At 39.4% G+C, this 21907-nt stretch overlaps 1 protein-coding gene and 1 long non-coding RNA gene across 2 annotated transcripts in view; one reads left to right on the top strand and one right to left on the bottom strand.

The window, feature by feature from the left end:
• Positions 1-379: 379 nt before the first annotated feature.
• Positions 380-20684, bottom strand: LOC116443403. Its single transcript, XR_004239864.1, has 5 exons — positions 20600-20684; positions 8957-9171; positions 8693-8839; positions 5409-5524; positions 380-4435 (listed from the first exon to the last, which is right to left on the bottom strand). It is a non-coding gene; the product is annotated as an uncharacterized LOC116443403 (long non-coding RNA).
• SLC15A5 (solute carrier family 15 member 5) overlaps positions 20111-21907 on the top strand; it is a 30652-nt gene continuing 28855 nt past the window's right edge. The window contains exon 1 of the mRNA XM_032107573.1: positions 20111-20890. Coding sequence (XP_031963464.1) covers positions 20521-20890 — 370 coding nt within the window. The 5' untranslated portion in view covers positions 20111-20520. The remainder of the gene's footprint in view (positions 20891-21907) is intronic.

The raw sequence follows: 21907 nt of genomic DNA on the forward strand, positions 1-21907 counted from the left end.
CATGTGAGCTTCATTGAAGTTGCTCTTGATTTATAGCTGGATCAGCAGAATCAGAATCAGACCCTTGCTGCTCATTTCTGTGGGAGCAGGACTGGGCCTCATGTGCTCTTGTGCTCATTATATATCTCAGTACCGAGTCTCTCAGCTTTGATTCATAGAGTTGTCTCTAATTTGGTACATGCAGCCTTCCAGACTAGATCACATAGCAGCAGGATAACAATCCTCAGGAGAGCATTTCAGTTTGAGAAATTCATGAAGAGGGTGACTTTGCTGCTTACCTTCAATGACACTTGTGGAATAGGAAAGAGAAGAGTGAATGAAATGGAATTGCCAGCCTGTTTCAAAATGTATGCTCTATTATACAGCAGATGACAAATAGCGTCCTCAATAACATAATTCTGGGAGCTGTGCAAGTTTTTGTGGGGTTGTTGTTTTTTCTTCACTATAATCTGTCTTTTCACATTTAGGCCAGGTTTTTCTTACCTGTCTGCATGGCACACAGGAGCTCTGAAATACTTCCTTGTGCCCTTCTGCAGGGAAGGCATCCACAGGCCTTGCCTGGGGTGAAAGCAAGCAGGAGGAACAGAGCCTCTTTCTACCATGCAGAAGGGAAAGACCTTGAATTCACCTCTTTTCTATTCCCAGCACTATGACAAGGAGTGCTGAATTCAAGAGTGGGCGAGAAGTCATCGCAATGTGAGGTGTTACAGATCTGGGGCAGGTCACTTCCTCATGGAGCAAAACAATGCTTTTCTGAGCCGTGAAAAGTCATGTCTGTGCCTCCTTACGTGGGAGGGATGGCAAAGCAGTAACCTTGCCTTCTTCCAGAAGGAATGAGCCACTTTCCTACTGGAGAAGGCATTTTACTACATATTTGGGTGTACTGAAGCTGAGGGGAAAATGTGTCTTTGACAGTAGCTCTAGTGAATCATCAATATATACATATGTATAGAATGAGTGTAGGAGCTGTGCAGCAAGAGAGAATGAGAAAGGGTTCCTAAAAGAAAAGTGAGCATCTTCCCACTTTAAGAACAGCAGGATTTTTCTCCTTTTTGTGGAAGGTTGGCTTCCCACCCTGGCAGCTGCACCAAGACCATTTGGAACTGATCTCTTGATGCTTTTCACCCTATCCTAATTTCCACACAAGTGCCTATTTGCAAAAGGCAATGTTGGCCTCCAATGGTAGCATTAACTGTCTTTGTACAAGAAAAATTACTTCCTTGTGAAGCGGAGTAAAGGATTTTCATGGGATTACAGGTTGAAGCAAGTTGAAGAAATGTGCTTGACTGTACCCTAAGAAAAGATCAAAGCAAAGATCCCTGACATGCCACCTCCTCCCAGTCCATGTCATACTGCCCTGGCAAAACTCTCCCAGAGTATGCAGATTGTGATCTGGACTCCTACCTCAACAATGACCTGAATGATCTAGAAGAAGAGGTGAGAGAAGCCTTTTGAAGAGGAAACTTCAGATGGAGGATGGAAGTCAAGTTCTGTCTTTTCCTTGAGTGGAGCTGACTGCTCCTCCTGGGCAAGACTGCAGGATTTGCCCCTTAACTTCATAATGTACTTAGTTAACTTTTCACAGAGTTAAGTCATTAACCTTGGTTTGGACGTGTAGGATTTGTCCATCCTTTTATCATTTTTTTCCAGCTGTTAACATGGCACTGCGTGATACACTCAGACGCTTCATTGCCTTCCCAGTTCAGAGCAGCCAAAGCAAAGAGCTGCTCAGGAGCATAAGGAAACCTCTTTAGCTGCCCTGCATAACCTTCTAAGCCAAGGGCAAATTCTAGCCCACATTCTTAGATTTTATATATGTTCACCAATACATTTCATTCTCATTTTCTTTAAAACTTTCATGAAGTTGCTTCAGTCATTCAATTCTGAAATTTCAGGTGCACCATCTCATTTTTAGCCTCTGAAAAGCCTCTCTGAAATTATGCCCCCTCTACTTTTGAAACCACTCTTATCACTCATTCTTGTCACTCAGTATTCCCTCTACTCTTCCCTTGACAAGGCAGATAAATTGATATACAATGCTACATAAGGGAGGTCAAGGGCACATTAGAGTGGCCTGATTTGCCTGAATGCAGTCTTTCTGCTACTGGCCTTCCACAAAAGGTGCTGTTAAACTCTGTGGACATTCCATTAATTCCGTGAGGAGCAGTGCAAGTTTCCTTCCTTCACTAAATTTTATTCAATAAACAAGCCACCTACAAAGTTGCATCATCTTCTACAATATGTTCAGAAACACCTAAAGTATAGCTATTTCTTAATGAGCTATACTGACTTGAATTCAAGTTTTTTGACTACTCTTCTTGCAGAAATAAATGTAGTTGATTTGTTTCTTCCACTGCAATAGACCCAATCCAAGTCCTATCGAGACCAACAGATTTTTTTTCCTAATTTTTGGGATATGGCTTACACTCAGCTTAAGTGGCACACAAGGATTTCACTCATTTTCATGCTTCTGAAAAGTAACCCCAGTCACAAGTAGTGGCACCTCCTTTAAAGCTGAATTTTCCTGTTGATAAAGAAGATTCTGAGTGGATGTTTAATGAGTAGGGCCTATCTGCAGCTCACCTCTCACAAGTACAGAAAGCAACAGCAATGGCATCTATTTTCTGAGAACTTTACAACAACTGGAGATAACTTATCAGAATAAACACTGATGGGCCAAAGTTTCCACCTAGTTAGTCCATGCCAGCCAGTAAATTTGGCACCTCTGATAAAGCAGTGAACTTAATTTTTCACTTCTGTACTTTCATGCAACAGTTTTAATGAAGAATAGTGGGTGACTCCCTGTGCAAATTGCTTAGGGTATCAAAGTTCTTTGTGTAGCACTGGAAGAAAGGAAAATTGTATTGTATTGTATTGTGTTGTGTTGTATTGTAATGTCTTTCTACAGAATGAATGGTTAAACCAGAATTTCTACATTTCTTCAGAATGGGGGTTAAAATGTACTAGCCAGAGGTTTTCTTAATGTTTTGTCAGTTTGATTTACATATTGGGAATGTTGGAGGTTTAAGGCAGGTTGTAAACAATTTTAATTTCTCTACTTTTTTGGTGGTGTCAATGCTCTAAGTGTAGCATGCTTTATTAAAATTAGTATGAGTACTGTTGCTTGATGTTTTAACCGGAGCAATACAGGTTCCAGTTTAGCTACATGCTTCAAACGCATAAAATAAAAGTCAGACCTGTCACAACACCTAAAAATGGATATATATGCTTAACTGTGCAATTGCATTAATGTCAGTAATGTGTATATTGCACAAAAATTTAGACGTGACCGTAACTCACTGCAACGTTCAGGCTTATTGGAGCAGGAATCATTTTTAAATTTTATTTTTTCTACTTGTTTAACAAACAATAAGAGATGGTGACGGGAAGATTCAAAAGTTGTACCTCTGAGGCCTGATAATGTATTGCACATCCTAGTGATGATTCCTGTTACATTTCTGTGAATACTTAAAAGAAATTGTGGAGGGATTTGGATAGAAGGACTTGAGGTATTTATGGAAGCTCCCTGTGTTGGTCTTACGGGGCCTGAGCAAGGTGAACTTTTCCCACAGCGCTTAACTTCTTCCTTGTAACCTGCAGGTGTTGTCTTATGCAACTCAGCTTTGCTGATGCTTGTGATCATGTTGCAAGTTCTTTGATACTCGATGTTTTTCCTGAAATCCAAATCCTTCAGGCAGGCGAATCTCTGAGAATTTCTCTTGGTAATCCTTTGTGCTAGTAGGGGAGGAGGGAGTTAAAAAATGTGGCTGAGTATAGCCCTAAAGGTCAAACAACAACACACATAACACTGGGAAACATAACCCTCATTCAAAAAGGGAAAATCTATTATAAATATTTTCACTTACAGACTTTGCCTTTTCTAGACCTGATTTTTTTTTATGCATTTGTTTACTTCCTGAATCAGTTCCTTTGGTTTCAGCTTGGGTCAGAGGTTTGGCAACTGTTTCCCCATATTTTTATTTTAATTAGACTATCCCTGATTTTTATATTGTCTATTAAAACAGTATTAAAAACCTGCAAAGTCTGCAAGGCCTACTTTTCTGGTCAGTACAGAGTGCCCTCACATCACATTGCTCTTAATGGAAATTAATTGTATCATGCCTATAGACCTTGGAGCAGTTTTGCAGATATTAGATTCTTAGACATCTGTGGTGTTTTATTATTAATTAAAGAATGAGAGGAAATCTCATGGTTTAAGACCTTGTACTGGGATTTATGAATTACTCCTTTTCCTGTGTGACCCTTGGACGGTCATTGAATCTGTCTTTCAGTTTCCCATCCGTGAAGCAGGGAATAATGATGATTTTCTGCTGCTGCTCTTTGTCCATCATGCCTACTTAAGTAGTGCACTCTTTGGAACAGGACTTGCTGCTGGGCAGTGCAGAGAAATTTCATTCTGAGTTAGGATCTGCAGCTGTAATACAAATAATTAATATCAGCATTAAACAGTCAAAGGTATTACATCCAAGATGCATTTGGCCTGAGGCCCACATAGTTCTTAAAATGATGGATTTTTAATTGATTATTTGGAATGAGGCCTTTTCTCAGACTAGCTAAATCGCTTAAGACCCACGCACACCAGCTATATTTAGAGGCGAGGAGGTGGCAGAGTAATTCTTAAAGTGCTCTGTTTCTAATAACCCAGGTGAGTGACAGTCTGTGAGTGCTGCCTCTTTTAAAGCAAACATGACTCACAGCCCCCAGGCTGCAAGCATGTGCAGGTTAGAAATTGTATTGAACTGTCCACATTCAAGAAGCAAGGAAATACAGCCAAATTCATAAACATTTAATTTAATAATTTCAGGTTCGTACAACAGGGTAGTCACACTAATGGCTTAGCATCTCCAACAGCAAAATGCAAAAAGACTGCGTAAAATTGGGGCCAGGTTAAGGTGAGTCTGGAGTAAACAAGGCAATATCTTCATCCCACAGCACATGTTGATACTTTCAGAAAGTATTCTGCAGAAATTACATCGTTATAAGAATATCTCCAGAGTCCAAATCAAAGGCAAAATGGGAACGGCCTTCTTGATGCACTAATGTTTAATTCTTGTTGAAATGGACATATGCACACACAATTGGCTGCTTCCCGGGCGTTTCTTGCCCCAAGCAATTACCAGCACCCATGAATGGTCTCTCTGTCCCACGTGGTGAAATGAAACTCTGCCATTAGAAACTGCCAGGAGGGTGCACAGGAGGAGTGAGCACCACCCCATGCCTTCTCACATCTCTGACCAAAGCTAAAATAAGCAGCAAAACAGGGCAAAATTTGTTTCCCAGTGGGAGAAGAGTATTCTGGCTTCTTGAAAGATGCTTTATGTCCCTTGTGCTCCTGGGGACAATGGACCCAGTTGATTCTTATTTTGTGCCCTAAGCTTGTCACTTACCTTGGAACGCAGCCACTGTTCCTTTTTCTGTGAGATTACCCAAGACAAGCTCTTCTCTGGGAAGCTGAGTATTGCCAGGAACTCTCACTGATGCAACAACTTTCTTTCATCACAAGCTGCAAAATTAAAAGCACACTTTGGTTTTAAATGCAATAGCAACGCTCACCCAGGCTCTGGAATAGCTGCATCTTTGTTCCATTCTCATTAAAGAAGTTAATGGCTACATGAAAAATTAAGCTAGTTCTAACTACTTTTCTCCTAAAGGTAGTTTCACTAGAAATCAAACATGGTCCTTCTTCCCTCAACCATTGCCTCTTTTTTAACAGTTCCCATGTTCCATTCCCAAATATTTGCATCCGGTAAGCATGAAGACAGGTGGAATACACAATGCAGAGGTTTTGGTTCTGAGTTTCCACACGTCTTTGCTTCCTTTAGAGCAAACACAATATTGACTTTCTAGCTGCCTCCCAATTCTGTTTCTGGGCATTGAACCCAGTGACAGGTGAGAGCAAGGCACGATATCTGCTTAACAGCCAGTGCACATCCGGCTCTGCTATGGCTGAGGACAATTCCCATGTCAGAAAATCAGGTAATCATTACTCAGTGGTTTTGCACCAGACTAGGAATATCTGCATTTTACAACATCTCCTTCATGTGGACCTGAGGGATGCTGATAGGTCTGAAGAATGAAGACCCAGTACCATGTAGCAAGAATCTGGTAATGAAAGAAGTTCAGTGTCCTCCCACCTACCCACAAACACACCTTCAACTCTGACCCACTTTGCTGGGTGGTGTCTCATGTACTCCTTTGCCTTTTTAAGATTTGTTTGTGTAAACTTAATAATAACTTTCATCATTGTAAAGAGGCTGCCAAGTTCTGAAGCTACCAGGGTGTACTAGATATAAGGTTCATCTGGTTCCTGGGGGTGTTGTACAAGCTGAGATCAGCCTAATAAAAGTACGGGAAGACTGAGAAGCAGTAGCAACTGCAATGTGTAGTGCTTTGTGTAACATCTCTTAACTGGAAGTATTTCATGCAAGTTATTGCCAAAGATTCAGATTTTGTTCTACTTTCAGAAGTTCCTTTATTTCCACAACACTACAGTTAACTATTTAGTTGGGGGCAACCAAATTAACTACTCTTTGTCAGCTTAAGCTGCTCAGTTTAAAATAGTTGCCAAATATCTGAAGCATAAAATTTAATAGCTTTCCTAACATTTGTTCCTCAAAATTAATAATTCTATAGATAATTTTCATTGTCTGCATAAATATCCAGTCTCTTTTTGTACCTTGTCAAGTTCTTGGCTTCCAAGAGAAATTAATGTCAAAGTCCAATTATAAGCTGAGTAAAAAAGTATTGTTTTCTCAGGCTTGGACTTTATTCTTCCTAATGGCATTGAGCTGAATTTGTCTTCTGATTCTGTGTTATGAGACAGTGAGAAAATAAGCTCCCTATATCTTTGTTACTGATACACACTTTCAGGATTATCCGTTTTAGAAAGGACAGTCTTATTATCCTTATTTAACTAAGAGACAACAGTTTCAGGGATAGATGGAGTGATTAGCAGTTGAATCATAACTTATGTTTCAGGCTAATATTCTCAGTTCTTTCCTTCCTTAATATTTGCTTCTATCACAACCAACTTCCAAGAAAGGCTTTCCATCTGCTTCCTGTGCCCCCTCCCCCACTTTACCTTTTAGAGTTAACTCTTTCTCTTCCAAGCACACTGCTTCCAAAGTCCAGTGGAAACAGTGGAAGGTCCCTATTGATTGCAAAATGCCTGTAACCAGGTCATGGGGAAGCGATGTGTTAAAGGGGTAGTTTTCTTGATTTTCTTCTCTTCTGACTCAGCCTGGGAAGATTTGGCACCATTTCCAGACTGCTTCAGTCTCTCTGAGAGAGGATTAGGATTTAGTTTTATTGGTTTATGTAGAAAAATTATAATACATAAGCTGACCTTTCCTCCTAAACCCAGGATTCTTTCGGTGTGTGTTTATTCCCTTTAAGTTTCTACTTAATGGGTTGTTGCCCTGAGTTGTAGATTCTGTTTATTACACGATCTAACTTGTTTCATTTGTCTGCCTCCATGATACAGGACTTCAATGTTGAAATCATATCCCCTATAAACCATTAGTCTAATCAGTCCAGCTCTTGAGGAAGCTGATAAATCAACAGTAATCTGAAGGTCAGGTTCCCTTCAAGGACCCTGTGTCAAAGGGCTTTGGCGTTCATGTCGTTCTGTGTAATGAGCTCTGCCCTGGAAGGACAGAGAAAATACACCTTGATAGCTGATGAAGGTTTGAGATTCTTTCTCCTGAGCAGGATTATGATTTTCCTGCATTTCAGTAAAATACTTACAATGTAATTTAGTCAGTGTGTTGGTGGTGGTTAGATGTGGATGCTTGACCACTAAAAACTGAACTGGCAAGCTACATGCTCCTTTCTGCTTAAAGTCACTTAAGAGAAGAGGAAGTGATTATCTAGAGTGAGCTGTCAACCTTTATGCCAGCTTTCCTCCTGATATGATTTATAAAACAGCTAAGATAACCTCTGGGGGGGAGCTTTGCAATGGAAATAGCAAGTGATTTTTATTCTAATGAACATAACACTGTCACAAGTTTAAAGTTCAAATCTGAGGTACGAAGGTTTGGGGGAAAAAAAGAGCCCGTAAAATATGAATGTGACAGCATATGTGTTCCTTTCCTGCACAGTGTATGAAACATGAGAAATAGGCAAATTTTACTTTTCTAATGAGGTTTAAAATATTTTCCAGTCTTTATCAGGCAGAAGGTGCTCAATACCAGTTGTTTTTTGGTGGCTGGATTTTTTTTCCTTCACAAACTCCCCGATTAAGATGAGGCATTTTTCTCAAAGCAAGTTGTGCTGTGCCCTTTGGTTCTTCAGCACTACAAAATGTCCTGTCACAATTGGCACTCAGTAAATAACCCTTGGCCAACCGTGGCCAACAGGCAGAAAGCTGAATGCACTACAGGAATTTAAACTGCTGGAGGAGGCTTGTCCTGACCAGCATTTAAAAACACCAAATGACGATTTATTGCAGAACTTAATTTCTTCTTATTCTGTTAAAAGGAGAAAAATAATAATAATAAAAAAAAATAAAGCATAAATTTGACAGCTTTCACTGATATCTAGCTTACTTCAGAACTTCTTTAAAAATACAATCAAACTCTTTTCTAGTAACTGTTACATGCAAAACAAAACCAGCAATAACTAATTAGAAAGTTTATACATCAATGGCAGGTTAACCTGCCCCTGAACTTACCCAGCATATTTCTTATGATGAGAGCTGTATGAATGCAATTTAGGCAGTGAACCATAATGTCTGCAGGCTTGCTGAGGCTGATAGCTTTTCACCTTCTAGTCAGTACCTTTCTGTCTCAAGGCTAGAGTTGCACTACATCCTTGCTATCTGCTGAAGTAGAAAGAATCGGCTGAGTAAAAATGGAAAGTGAACTAAAACTTTAACAAAGCTCTAAAACCACTTAAATTCTGTTTATTAGCCTTACTTCCTGAAGACATATCTCACCTTGAAACCTTGTATTAGTAGGAAGCTCCCTTGTTGTACCAGTGGGGCACACTGGAAATGAGGTGGTGGTGCTCCATGGGATTCAAAACTTCCATGTTGGTCTTTTCCTCCGTGGCCCAGCCATCCCCAGCCAGGTGGGGAAGGGGACAGCAGGCACGTGGCAAACGCCTGCTGAGTGGAAATTTTCAGTGGGACATCAATGGAATGATTATGACCTGGAAGAAGCAATATTGAATGCATCAGTAATCAAAACAAATTCCTTCTGCTGATTTGGTAAAGCTGGTATGAGTTGTACAGGAATGTTGGCAGCCAGCAGGAATAGGTGCCACTGCCATGCACTTGCTTGCTCTGGAGTCCTGCCATGCTGAACTTCCATAACTAGCAGCAATGATCCCCTCATTTCTCTTTCTGAGTGCAAGCTGTGCACTAAAAAAGGTACTGAATAGCTTGAAGACACAAGGAGTTAAAAAAAGAGGAAGTATAGCTGTGCTTTCCAATGTGTCACATGATTTCAGCTCACTTTTCTGATGTGAAAAACAGAATATAGTCTAAACTGCTTTCAAAATAACGAAAACATGCTTGGGCAGTATTTTCTTAAGTTTTGTCTGTTTAAGTAACTAACTGGTGGGACAGATGGTAGATAAAAGAAAAATGAATCTCCAGGAAACCCCAAAATCCCCTTTGAATTTTTGAAAAAGAAGGAAAAAACAAGGAAAATTAAGAGATCTTTTCATACACCAGCTGTTCCCAAATGATAGACACTACCACACCATTGGGAAGTTTGTATTTACTTTGGGAACCTGACTGCATGAGGGACCTACCTGACACTCAGGGACAAGTACTCTGTCTCTCTGTGGCAAAAAAATGCACATTGGGTGGGGACAATGCAGCTCAATTTTTTTCCCCTCATTAATGTCTCCTGAGATACGGTCAGCACATATTTGGGCTAGGGAATACAAAAGCTCAGTATAACAGCTTGTTAAGAAAATCAGGAAATCACTGGGAGTTACTTCTTTCTTTTTCAGCAAATTTTGAATTTCCACAGGGGGAATAAAATCAGTAATTCCTGATACATCCAAAGCTTAGTATCACAAAAACTTTGAAGGTAATAAAAATAAGCAGCCTCTCTATTTTTCCATTAGCAGGTGTCTGAAGCTTTGCTGAGACTCCTACAGGCACAGAGAGATGCTAAACGCAGTGTTTTGCCACCGTCACAGGGTGATTTATCTATGGAGTATAATTTTTTATGCAGTTGTTATACCTCGAGTGGTAAATAAGGCTTTGTCTGTGCTCCAAAATTGTGCCACTTTAAATATACCGCTGTAATTAAAGTGCTACAACCCATTGGCTGTTGTTACAGCCCTGTAAAACACCATTCTGTCATGTACTTGTCCCTGTATAGCAAGGGGAGCAGGGTGATTTTGTACTGTAATGCACACTGAAGCTTTTTATTGATGTTACAGTTACATCTAAAAGAAAAAAAAAAGGCAACAAAAATGGTATGCTGGGAGAGGTCTTGAGTGTAGATAAAGCCTAAATCAGAAAGATTGTGGGCAGCTTCAGGTATAAACTACATTTTCCTGTGGCCGGGGATAATGGTAGCACATTATAGTCCGTGTTAAATATCATTAACAATGACAAGAGTGTGGCAAAAACATTTCACCAAGACAGGAAAAATACAAGGTTTGTGGCAGTAGCATCAGCAGCATTATCACTGAGCACAGAAGGATTTCTTAGCATCCAGCTATTGCAGAATTAAGACCATTTCGTTTTCTATCAGAAGTCACATTGTCACCATGAAGTCACTCCTGAGAACGGAAGTTTGGGCCATGGTTAAAAATTTCCAAATATCTTGCAGCACTTGGAGTATAGTATTTGTTTTCTGATTTCAAATAAGCAGTGAAAAACTGTTCTTGCAAAGGGTTTCCAATAAGGACTACAGCTGGGTAAATCTTATTTTAATGTCTGATTTCAAAAAATCAGATTCACTTAAGTTAATTGCCTCTTTGCAAGCCAGAGCAATTTAGAGAATATCTGCCTGGAAAATTTCTGTGGGTTCTGTGGGTTATTCTCCCAGCAAGACAAATATCAGCATAATGTTCAGTATCGTGACAGAAAGGCTTTACATGCTGTGCCCCACATGTAAAGCCCATGGTCTGATTGTCACACTGTTGAATATTTTGAAAAGGCTTCTTTTTTTTTCCTCTCATTACATTTATGTGTAAAATTCTGTAGTGGCTTTGATTCATCCTTATGTAAGTAGAGTCATTATTTAGGATCTTAGTTTTACCTCTGATCTTCTTTAGGATTCTTCATTTCTATATTTGGCCCCGCTATTAATTTGCAAGGGAGCCAGAGTTTCTCTGTGCCATAACTGACCCGTCTCTAGTGTGGCAAATAACATTCCTTGCCTATCTGACAGAAACGTGCCAGACTTAATTAGCAACAGACAATGTTTTCAGAAGTGACTGGTTAGAGACATCCTGTGAAAACTGACGCTCTTCAAGACTATCAGGTTGAGCCTCTGGATACACATTCACAGTGAAAATTCACAAATAACTTGAAAAACAGTTGGTGCACTGATAAGATGCATTTTAAACACATTACTGCATATCACAGCAAATATATTAATGGTTACTTTCATGCACATATTTTGAAACCTAATTCTTTCCCTTATTCAATGCCAAAGACTTGAAATTCTACCTACTCTGGTAGAATTTTTCCATTTTGCCTAGCAGAGAAAGGCAAACGCTGTCCATCCCACCTGCAAAATCCAGAGGTGAAACACTACGGACCACGAGTAAGAAAGAATTTTAAAACTTCAAATTCAAGCTTAGATCTACTCAGGATTTTAGAGCTCCATCAGGATTTTACAACTCCATGGAAGCGTGCTTGTGTGACTGCCAAAATCCTTCACTGTGAAAAATACCTATTGTGATTTCTTCACCAAACTGGAAGCAGCAGCCACTTGCACAGTACACACAGGTGCTATACAGCTGTTTCATGATGGATCTCTTGCTTGCTGACCTGATTTCCACTGGTGTTAACAGAGCACTGTAAACTTCTCTGGATGATTAGAAAACATTCCTCTGAAGTATGTGAACAAACATGAGCTACGAGCACTGTGCTGGAGATTATCTTATAAATGTGACATCTCTGCAGTGGGACGATATAACTCTGCTGTTTTTTTCTTCTGTCAGCTCCCTGGATTTTAACAGTTAGTTGCAATCATATTAAACATCTCCCTACCATTTTTTGTAGCAGGAAGCATGATTCTCTTCTCTTGGAAGGAGCCAGACCAATTTGTGTGCTCTATCATCCATAAGTAAATGTAAGAACTGATCTGAATGCAGTGTTTATTTTCAGGTAGTGTGCTGTGGTAATCTGAGAGACATAAACTCATTGCAACTCTTCCATGGAACGGGAACTTGAATTTATGAAAAGACACTGAAACCAAAGGTGTCTCCCTCATCCCTTGAAACACTTGCCAAACTTTTTTCTGTCACAGCTTGAGGTCTTCCCTCTGAAACTGATGCCCACTGTTACACGTGGAGAAAGGCAAACATTCTGGTGACATGGCTGTATCACTGTTAAACACTGCAGCCCGGGTGGTCTCCTTGCGCATCACTTGGCACATGGGCTTCTCCTTCACCATTCCAGCTCAGCCAGGGGAGCTGGGTGAGGAAATTAGGGTGTCCTTGTGTTTTTCTTTTCCTGTCAGATCCTAGTGTGATAGCCAAAACCTGGTTTGCATTCCTCCACCTTCATCTCATCTGCCACAAATATAATTACTCGATGTTCGTCTCACTAAGAGATCTCATACCTAAGATCTTCAAAACGTCTGTCAAGGAGAAAGCAATAGGGAGAAAGCTGAGAAACTCAGATGTGGGTTTAGGTCAATGTGCATTATGAATGTGACAGAACTACTGATGTACAAACACGTACGTATCTAACTGTAAAATGTGAGCACCTAATACCAAATTTATTTCACTATTATTCCCTTTCTGTCTTTCTTTTTGAGTTCAGGCTTTCTTCCTGCAACAGTATCAATTATTTTTCAATAGTGTCTTGCATCCCATTCTTTCTCATGTCTTTTTCAGTACCACCCTTTTCTCTGCTAAATCATCAAAGATATTTTTGTTCTTTTATTGTGGCAGAGTCTGTAAACGCGACCTTAGAAAGAGAATTTCTAAGTGCAAGCATTTGTGATGCATTTGCACTAAAAGCTTTGAATTGCTATCTTTGATAAAGCTATTTGGTCTGATTATATTGTTTTGGAATCGCACATTCAGGTGCACCTCTCTAAAAAAAATGAATTTTTCAAAATGTACTATATTGCATGTCTCAAAATGGAGGAGGATTATTTTTAAACTCAGAGTATTCCATGTAAGCAATTGTATTTCTATCCTGAAATTCACACACCAGCACTTAAACTGAAATTTAAAGTTCAGTGTTTAAAAAACAATAACTCCTAATCTTAAAGTTGTACCAAATATAAATAAAGTTAATAACAATTATTCTAGGGTTTTTTCTCTTAAATTGCTTCCATACTTTCAAAACTGCCTGGGCAGATGTTGCAGACATCTCTTGTATTGAGCATGACAAATATTCTATGTGAGCACTGAATAGCAGATGCAAGAGCCACTGATGGCTGAAGTGTGATTTTTAAGTGGAAATTGAAAACAGCATTTCCAAATACAAATTCAGATCTCACAGACCGCAATCTAAGTGGGAGTAACTGTACTTTGGAAAACTCAGGGATGTCTTTAAAGAGCCGTATGCAGTCAGGAAAAAGTGTATTCACATCATCAAATAGTTGAGGCCCAGAGGTACAGCCAGCTATAAAGTTACATGATGTGTTGTTATCAGCATTTGAGGCATGGGAAAACCTCCCCTGCCTTCATAAACCTCTGTGGCTGAAGACATCCCAGCACCCACCCATTTCAGCAGTAGAAAGAATTATGTGAGCCCTCTGTCATCTGTTTTGGTCAGAATCAGCCAGGTTTAACAGTAAATGGAGTTCAAAAAGTTAATCCAGTGTATTTCAGTTGAAGCTAATTTTGAAACAGTTCTACTGTACTTATCCCCAGATTAGGAGTGTAACTTCAGTTTCACTCATTTTAGGCAAATTGCTGACAATAGAGGACATTGTACCTGGTGCTCTGGATGTCTCCTCATCAGTGTTGAGTGGAAGGATCACCTCCCTTAACCTGCTGACCATGCTGACACCTTTCATGAAGACCAAAAACTCGACTAAAATCAGTTTTAGATAGGAAAATATCGGCCATTAGGAGAGAAGCATTTTAAATTCTGCCAGTTTCTCCCTCAAAAAAGCCACACAAGGCACTGTAGACAGGGTCTGTAGTGACTCACACAGTTCTCAGCTTGTGGACGTTCAAGTTTGCAGATGAATAAATAAAATTGTGTTACAATAAATAAAATTGTGTTACAAACTGTACCAGTTTACAAGGCAGAAATGTGTATGAGCAGATAAGAGCAATAAAAAATGTTTCAAGATGACTGCCTGAAACGTCCTGCCATCAACCTTTATGTGATCATCTGTGTATGAGAATTTTATATGGGCAGACAATCTGGGGTTCATATGACCATTGACACATCCCATGCAGATTTGTGAGACTCCAGATATTATTTTGTGGATGAAACCAGAAACTTTAAAGTAATACTTTTCCCTTTGGAAAAGGATGCTCTGCTGGCTCCAGCATGCAGCTCTCATTTTCTCCCACTCTTGGGCCAAAACTGTACTTTTCTCAGATTGAGCTTTCTCTCTCCTGTCTGGTGAAGACTATCTCTTTTGTAGACATAATTAACTATTCATTGACATGGAGCCTTGAATTTGACTCTTCCCAAATTCCATAGGGAGAGCAGCCCGAATCTCTAGGTTACAAAGTCAGCTCCCATGCAGCTCACAAAGCTTTACACACTGTAAAGCTCCAGCAGGAGAGATTAAAAGACTGTCTGGGCACACCAGTGCCTGGAAAGCTCTTCAGTGAGGTGGGAGATCTGCTGTCAATCCCCTGCTCTGACGAATATTTGCCTTTTCCTGGCTTCTCTGAAACCAGTTATGTTGGATCAGGGATGAATATAGAGCAGAAACTCTGCAACCACATAGTACTTATATATGTATTTTAGAATACTAACCATAGTCTATTAAATGGACTTGAATATAAATGAACTGTCACTATGGGAGAATAGTTGAAATCATCTTGGATGTACAGATAATATTGTCTCAACTGTGAACTCTGCTGTAGAATCTCATTTCAGCCTCTACCTAAAAATCTATATGTCAAAAGAAAATATCCTGGGTGCCATCTACAAACCATAACATGACACAAAAAAGCCATCTTTCTATATGATAGAGCTACTTCTAATTTTCCCATTAGACCAAACGACACCATAAAGAATATCTGCCAACAACATGATATAAAACCACACCATGCATCATGAAAAATAATTGCAATTCAATTACTCCTGAATTATAAAACTGTCAGCTAGGTGCAAAAAAGACAAAAGCCTTGGAACATATGATAAACTGCTTAGCATAGATAATTATATATGTTTGAACAAAATCCCCAAAATAAAACATGTGTGGTTTGAAGGAACAGGGTAATCATGCCAAAACAATTCTCATTTACAGTAAAGGTTTGAGGATCAGCAATTTTAAAACCATCTCCCTGGAAAAAAAATTATCAAAATAAATTAGCACTCATAGAGTGTAAAGTAAATTTCTCACTCAGAGAGGTCATGCCCAGCAACTGGGCAAGAAAAATTTTCTTCTATCATCTTCCTTAGAGTCTACTTTGCCAAAGTATTCAGTGTTGCTGCTCAGCATCACAGAATGGTTGAGGTTGGAAGGCACGTCTGGCAATTGTCTACCCCACCTGCTCAGGGCAGAGTCACCTGCAGCAGGTTGCTCAGCACTGCCTCCAGTCAGGCTTTTAATATCTTCGGGAATGAAGATTCCACTCCATCCTCTCTGGGCGACCTCTTTCAGCATTTGAAAACCCCACAAGTTTTTAATTATTCCTAAATTGTGTTCCCTTTTTTTCATTCTGTGCCCGTTGCCTCTTGCCCTGTCGCTGGGCACACTGAAGAGAGCCTGTCTCTGTCCTCTTTGAACCCTCCCTTCAAGTATTTTTATAGTCTAATAAGGGCCCCCTGAGCCTTCTCTTCTCCAGGCTGAACAGTGCCAGCTCTCTCAGACTCTGGTCGTACGAGGGATGCTTCAGTCCCCTCAGCATCTTCATGGCCCTTCACTGGACTCACTCCAGTATGTTCATGTCTTGTACATCCTTGTACTGCTTTAGGTACCATGGAAAAATCTATGGAATTCTTGCTTGGTGTCAGTTCTGTGCTTTTGCCACACTCCCTGCTTAAGTAAGAGAAAGGGAAAAAAACTACACCAGGGGAAAAGTAGGATTCAGGGAGAAGACAGGCTTTTGGAGGACAAGCTGAGAAAATAAAGCTTCTAACAGAGAGGTCCTACCTGCACTCTTCACCAGGACCTCTGGGGCATTCTTGAGAGAAGGATTTAATTCTCTTTCTTGGTATGCTGCATTTCAGCAGAATGAAGAAAATGGCTTTCCCACATTATTTTTGATTATTACTATATTAGGAAAAAACAAATATACTTCTTAAAATAACGCTTTTCCCTAAATTTAAAGTCTCACCTTGGTCTTGCACTTTCACACACAAAAGTGGCCATGGAACAAGACAGACATAGCATCCATTCTGCAGCAAGGCAGAACTGCGTAACGTTACCAGTTAACATCTGGCTAAAGTGTTGACACTTCTGCAAAAATACTTACTGAAGGGAAAATAAAATTATTCAAAGTTGATGTGGTACCGTGGTTCCAGAACTTCTCAGAGCATTTCTCATATAATCAGTAATTTTAAGAACTGGTTATTTCATAGATGCTATTTTTCAGCCTTCGAAGTGTCCTTTTAAAACATTTGAGAGATCTTTATAAAACATAATTTTATTTTAGTAGATTTGCTAACATAACAGATTTCATAAATTGGATTTCTCAAACTCATGATGACTACATTTCACTTTCTTAATCGACCTTTTACATGCTTCACAAAGCACTTGGGTTTTACATGTATTTATTCTTCTGGAGTTTCTCACAAGTATCAGATATGGGTTTGAAATGTTGGGAACTCCTAAAGAAGCCATATTCTGTCACAGTTCTGTTCAGGTCAGAGTACTCTGAGACTACAGTGACAGGCAGTGCAGAAATCACTAAAGTCGTTGTCTGAGGTAACATTTTAAACAGAATTTTCATTATTCACCTGTGAAATAGGATATAGGACATAGGAATTAACACATTGTCCAATGTGACACCTAAAGATGAAAAAAAAGGGAACAAAAAAAAAAGAGTAAGAAAGCTAATAGAAAAAGACAGAGTTCATCCTAGAAGCTAAATTTTTATTAAATTTTTTAGCTATTAAAATTTTGCTCTGCATTTCTTCTGCCTTTTAAATTCCAGTCCTCAAGTCAGTGATTGTTGTGCCAGGTTCTCAGCCCATACAGTTTAATGTGAATCCTAGTGCTGCCTAGAAAGAGTTGACCCACGTAATTTTTTATTTACAAGTGTCAAAATTCGTGTGTTGCACTGTCAGCCTTGTCCATGTCAATTATGTTTCCACCCCAGATATTTAGCAGGAACCACAGCCACTGCTATGATGAAGGGTAACACGTCTCACATGCTCTTTAAAAGACTAAGAGTAAAGCTGAATTAAATTTACTATAGCATTAGAGAGACTGACCTTTCTAGAGCACAAACTGAGTTCTAACACCACTACTACCCTTTAGCCAGAGGAAATGTTGTGCTGGACACTGAAGTTCTGCCTCTTCAGTTCCAATAAACTACCTCTACAATAAAAACACTGACAACTATCCCTTGTCAGAAAAAATTAGGAGAAAATTTCAGTTCCAACCTGTCCAGCTTAATTCACTTGCCTGATGCTCATGTATAGGTTCTAGTATGAGAAGAAGTAACCTTTAGCCTTGGGTGGTAGGGCACCAAATAGCAACTCTTTAACAGCCAGACCTCTAGTGGGCTGACACCATCATGTGAGAACAAGTATTTTTATGCACCAAGATCTGACTGCCACATTTTCAGATCTTTAAAGAGGATGTGTTTAAAAAACATTCAAAGTCCTTACTGGAAGGCCGAAGTACTGCCAGAAGGGCTGGATTTTGAAACAGCAGTTATTTTGTGTGTCCAGTTTCTAGGAGCTTCGGTATACATAGAGCTCTACATATGTTAATGCAAATAATAGAGGTTTTTATGGGCTTTATGCAGTTCTATTACCTTGTGTAAGAATAAGTAAGAATAAGCCAATTGAATGCCATGCAAGTCAACCAGAATTCACTAAAAACCATGTCAAGTAAATAGAATGACCACCTGTAATTGCTGCAGAAGTGATTAAGAAAGTAAATCAATATAGATCCTGTTGTCCTATGTAGCTTATTCTCTTAGCATTGAGCATGTTAACTCATGTACTGATTGATCTTTGACTGTCACCACCACACCCTTATTAATCACATGCAAAGGCAATTCAAAAGTAATTATGAAAATCACCCACCTCCTGCTTTCTACAGCATTTATAAGGCTCAGTCAATTATTCCTTTTTCCCAGCTTGTAACCCCAAATTTGGGTAAATGAAACCACAAGAGGACTAAGCCCTGCTCTCTGTGCTGGTTCCCATCATATAATTCACTGTGAGCTGCTAGCACCCATGAGAACAGGTAAACTTGGCACTCTAAAGGAAAACAGACTATTTTACATTCAAGTGTCTATTGGAGCAAGAGTTTATTTGTCCTTATGTTTTCTATCTGATGTTAAAAATTGGTTGCATTTGCTTAAAAAAGGAAAAAATTAAAAGAAAGGGGAAATCATTTTCTTTATGAACAGTTAGGTAAAAGTAGCTTTATGCAACAGAAGAGTTAAAATACTTTTCTCTGTCCTGTTTTGAGATTGGCTTTTTTAGGCTTTGATGAAGAAACTAAGCTGAGTTATACTCTTGATTTCTCTGGTTGGTTTGTCCAAAGGAGGATCATTTTGGCTATCATGGATTAGAAGACAGATACAGTTCTTGTCATGTTACCAATCACAGCTGTTTTCATCCCCATTAGAATGTCTCTGAAAACTGAGAGGTTTTTGCTGTCTGAGTTCTTGCTTTAGACCTCTAATAGGTTCAAAAATACATTTAATTTTAGGAAACAGCCTATTACTGCTTAGATTTAAGCTTCAGAGTTTCTAGGCTTTGTGTTTGAATCATGGTTGGTTTTGGGGTTTTTTTGGGTAATCTTGGAATCTTTATCCCTACTGGTTATATACTATTGTGCTTCTGCTTTGTGATGTAGTAGCCTTCATATTCTAAACAGATCTTAAGAGGCCAAATTTGAGTAGTTATAAGGACAGGTGGAAGCAAACAGCAGAACCTATGTCTCAAAAAATGCCATCAGAAACACTGAGAGCTCTGTTTAGAGAAGCTGACCTGGTTTTCCACTTCCTTGTAACATGTGTATGCATTTACACCTGCACGAGATAGATGTGGGATGCTTCCATTTGCAGGTGGAAGCATTTTGAACAGGTGTTAGTGATCTTAATGAGCTCCACAAAATGGAGAAACTGACCTGGGAAATCAGCAAATTCGCTGTGGATAAAGCAGCAGGAACATTATAAAGTGCTGTGAGTTTAGCTCTTCCTAATTCCCTTTCAAGGTTGTAATAGCTTTTGTTTGATCTGAGAGAGCACTGCCAGTGCCCCTGCCCCTTCTGATGCATTGTAGCTACAGGGCAGAATCTGCCTAGAGGAACAGTTGTGGGTTAGGCTGCTTCTAGATTGCTCTTTTTTTCTTTTGATAATAAATTCAACTTACTTTCTTTTAAAATTTGTTTTTCTAGCTTAAACCTAGTAGCATTACTTATTTTTATAATTACCTTTATCTGAATTTCAACCAGAAATAGAAAGAAATTTCACAATGATTGGATAATGTTAACCTTAAAAAAAAAATCCCTGTCTTTATCTACTTGCCGTTTTTCACTTGTTGTCTAATTAAAGTATTGGATTATTTTAACCAAATTATTTTCTCAATCTGTTATTTGAATTCTGCTGAAAATGCTAGCTTTCATCTGTGTTTAAACCTTTATCTTTAACATACAGATTGAGTTTAGCATACAGTATTGGATTCGCATAATTTAATAGGTAATATAATTCTGGGGAAAAATCTTGTTCACCCCCAAATGAACTAATTAAATAAACTACTTAACTTCCTAGTGTTGCTAAATTCAGAAGCTGAAACGTTCATATAGTTCTTTGATTTTTTTTTTTGTTTGGGTGTTTTGCTTTTTTTTAATACTCTTTGATCCTACATGTAATATCTCAAAAGTGACAGGTGCCCTAAGAAATTGTAGTAGCAAAGTGTGGAATTCAAAGCGAGAGTCTTACCAGTTTGCTGATGACAGTGCAGGAGCACAGAAGTATACCTGTAACTTAAGCTGATCTACTCAGTCATACTCCAAAAAAGAGACAAGCATGCCTGATGCAGACAGAAGAGATATGCAGGAGAAGGGATTTTTGAACCACATGGCTGACAAGGAGCAAGCACCCCTACCTGGGGGAAGCAGCCATGCTGGCAAACTGCCTCAACCTGAGAAGAAGCTCCAAGAGGCTGTCTGTGTGCTGCTGGTGGAGCTGTGCGAGCGATTCACGTTCTTCGGCATCGTGTGCAACATGATCCTCTTCTGCACTGTCAAGCTCGGCTATCGCAGCTACCAGGCAGCCATTGTCAATATGTGCTTTGTGGGCAGCTCCACGCTGACTCCAGTGCTGGTGGGCTGGCTCGCCGAATACCTTGTGGGGAGGATCAAGCTGGTGTGCATCTGCATGTTCCTACACTTCCTAGGTGGGTGACTCCCTGGTGGCTATGTCACGTTTTACTAATTCTCTTGCAGAAACGTGCTCTTGAGCATTGTGTTTGGCATCTGTTTTCCCCAACTTTCTCTAACACCTAATTACTTAGCTACTCCTCTGCAAAATGCACTGCAGTGTTTTCACCTTTGCAGTTTTCTGAGGCAGTGCTTTCAAGAAGATAAAGCAACATTTGTGTGGGCACCTTGTGGTGCTGGTGCACAAACTTGACTCTTCTGAAGTGGGTCAGCTATTGAGAGCATGGATGTTCAACTCTTAAAATTGGTCCCTTTAGCAAGTGTTTTGCACAAATGCAAGGCTTCAGTCAGAGAGAGAATTTAGGAACTGCTTCCCTGCTGCTAGAAGTAAGATTATATGTAAAGGTGCATGACTTTTGTGTTTGGACAAGAGGAAAAGCATTTAAGAACACACCAGTATAAACAAAGTTTGTCTTAAGTGTCCTAATACCTCCACTGAGGGCCTGCCTTCTGTTGGCACATTCTGAATCTTCCCTGGGTATTATTCTGAACACCTTTTACAAAAAAAACCACTGCTCAAACAAAATGCACCTGTTCTGTAGCATTTAGTGCATCTCCCATGCACTGGTGGTGCATCTGGTGGTTACTCTGTCAATTTACATACACCAAGTTGATAAAAATATTTCTTTCTTGAACTGGTTGTTGAGCAAGTCTGACTGCTACAATAGCTGGCCACGTTGTTATTTAGATACACAAGAAAGGAAGTGAAAAAAATCAGAGTCATTCCTGAAATGTTCTTGAGCTGATTGCAAAACCATTATTCAAGCAGTCTGGAAAAATGTTTGCTGCTGTGTTCCACTGTTTCTCCTCTGGTATTCTGGTTTAAATCTCTTTCTGCCACTTGTCCTTTCAGTGCGTTTCTGAAAGTAGAAGATTGGAGACACAAACACAATTTGATGCACTTGGGTATTGTTATAACTAGAACATTTCTTCCTTTGGAGATAAATCATTAAACACTCCAGATGTATTAAAAT

The sequence above is a fragment of the Corvus moneduloides genome, chromosome 4, assembly GCF_009650955.1.
Source record: "Corvus moneduloides isolate bCorMon1 chromosome 4, bCorMon1.pri, whole genome shotgun sequence".
Classification (NCBI taxonomy): domain Eukaryota; kingdom Metazoa; phylum Chordata; class Aves; order Passeriformes; family Corvidae; genus Corvus; species Corvus moneduloides.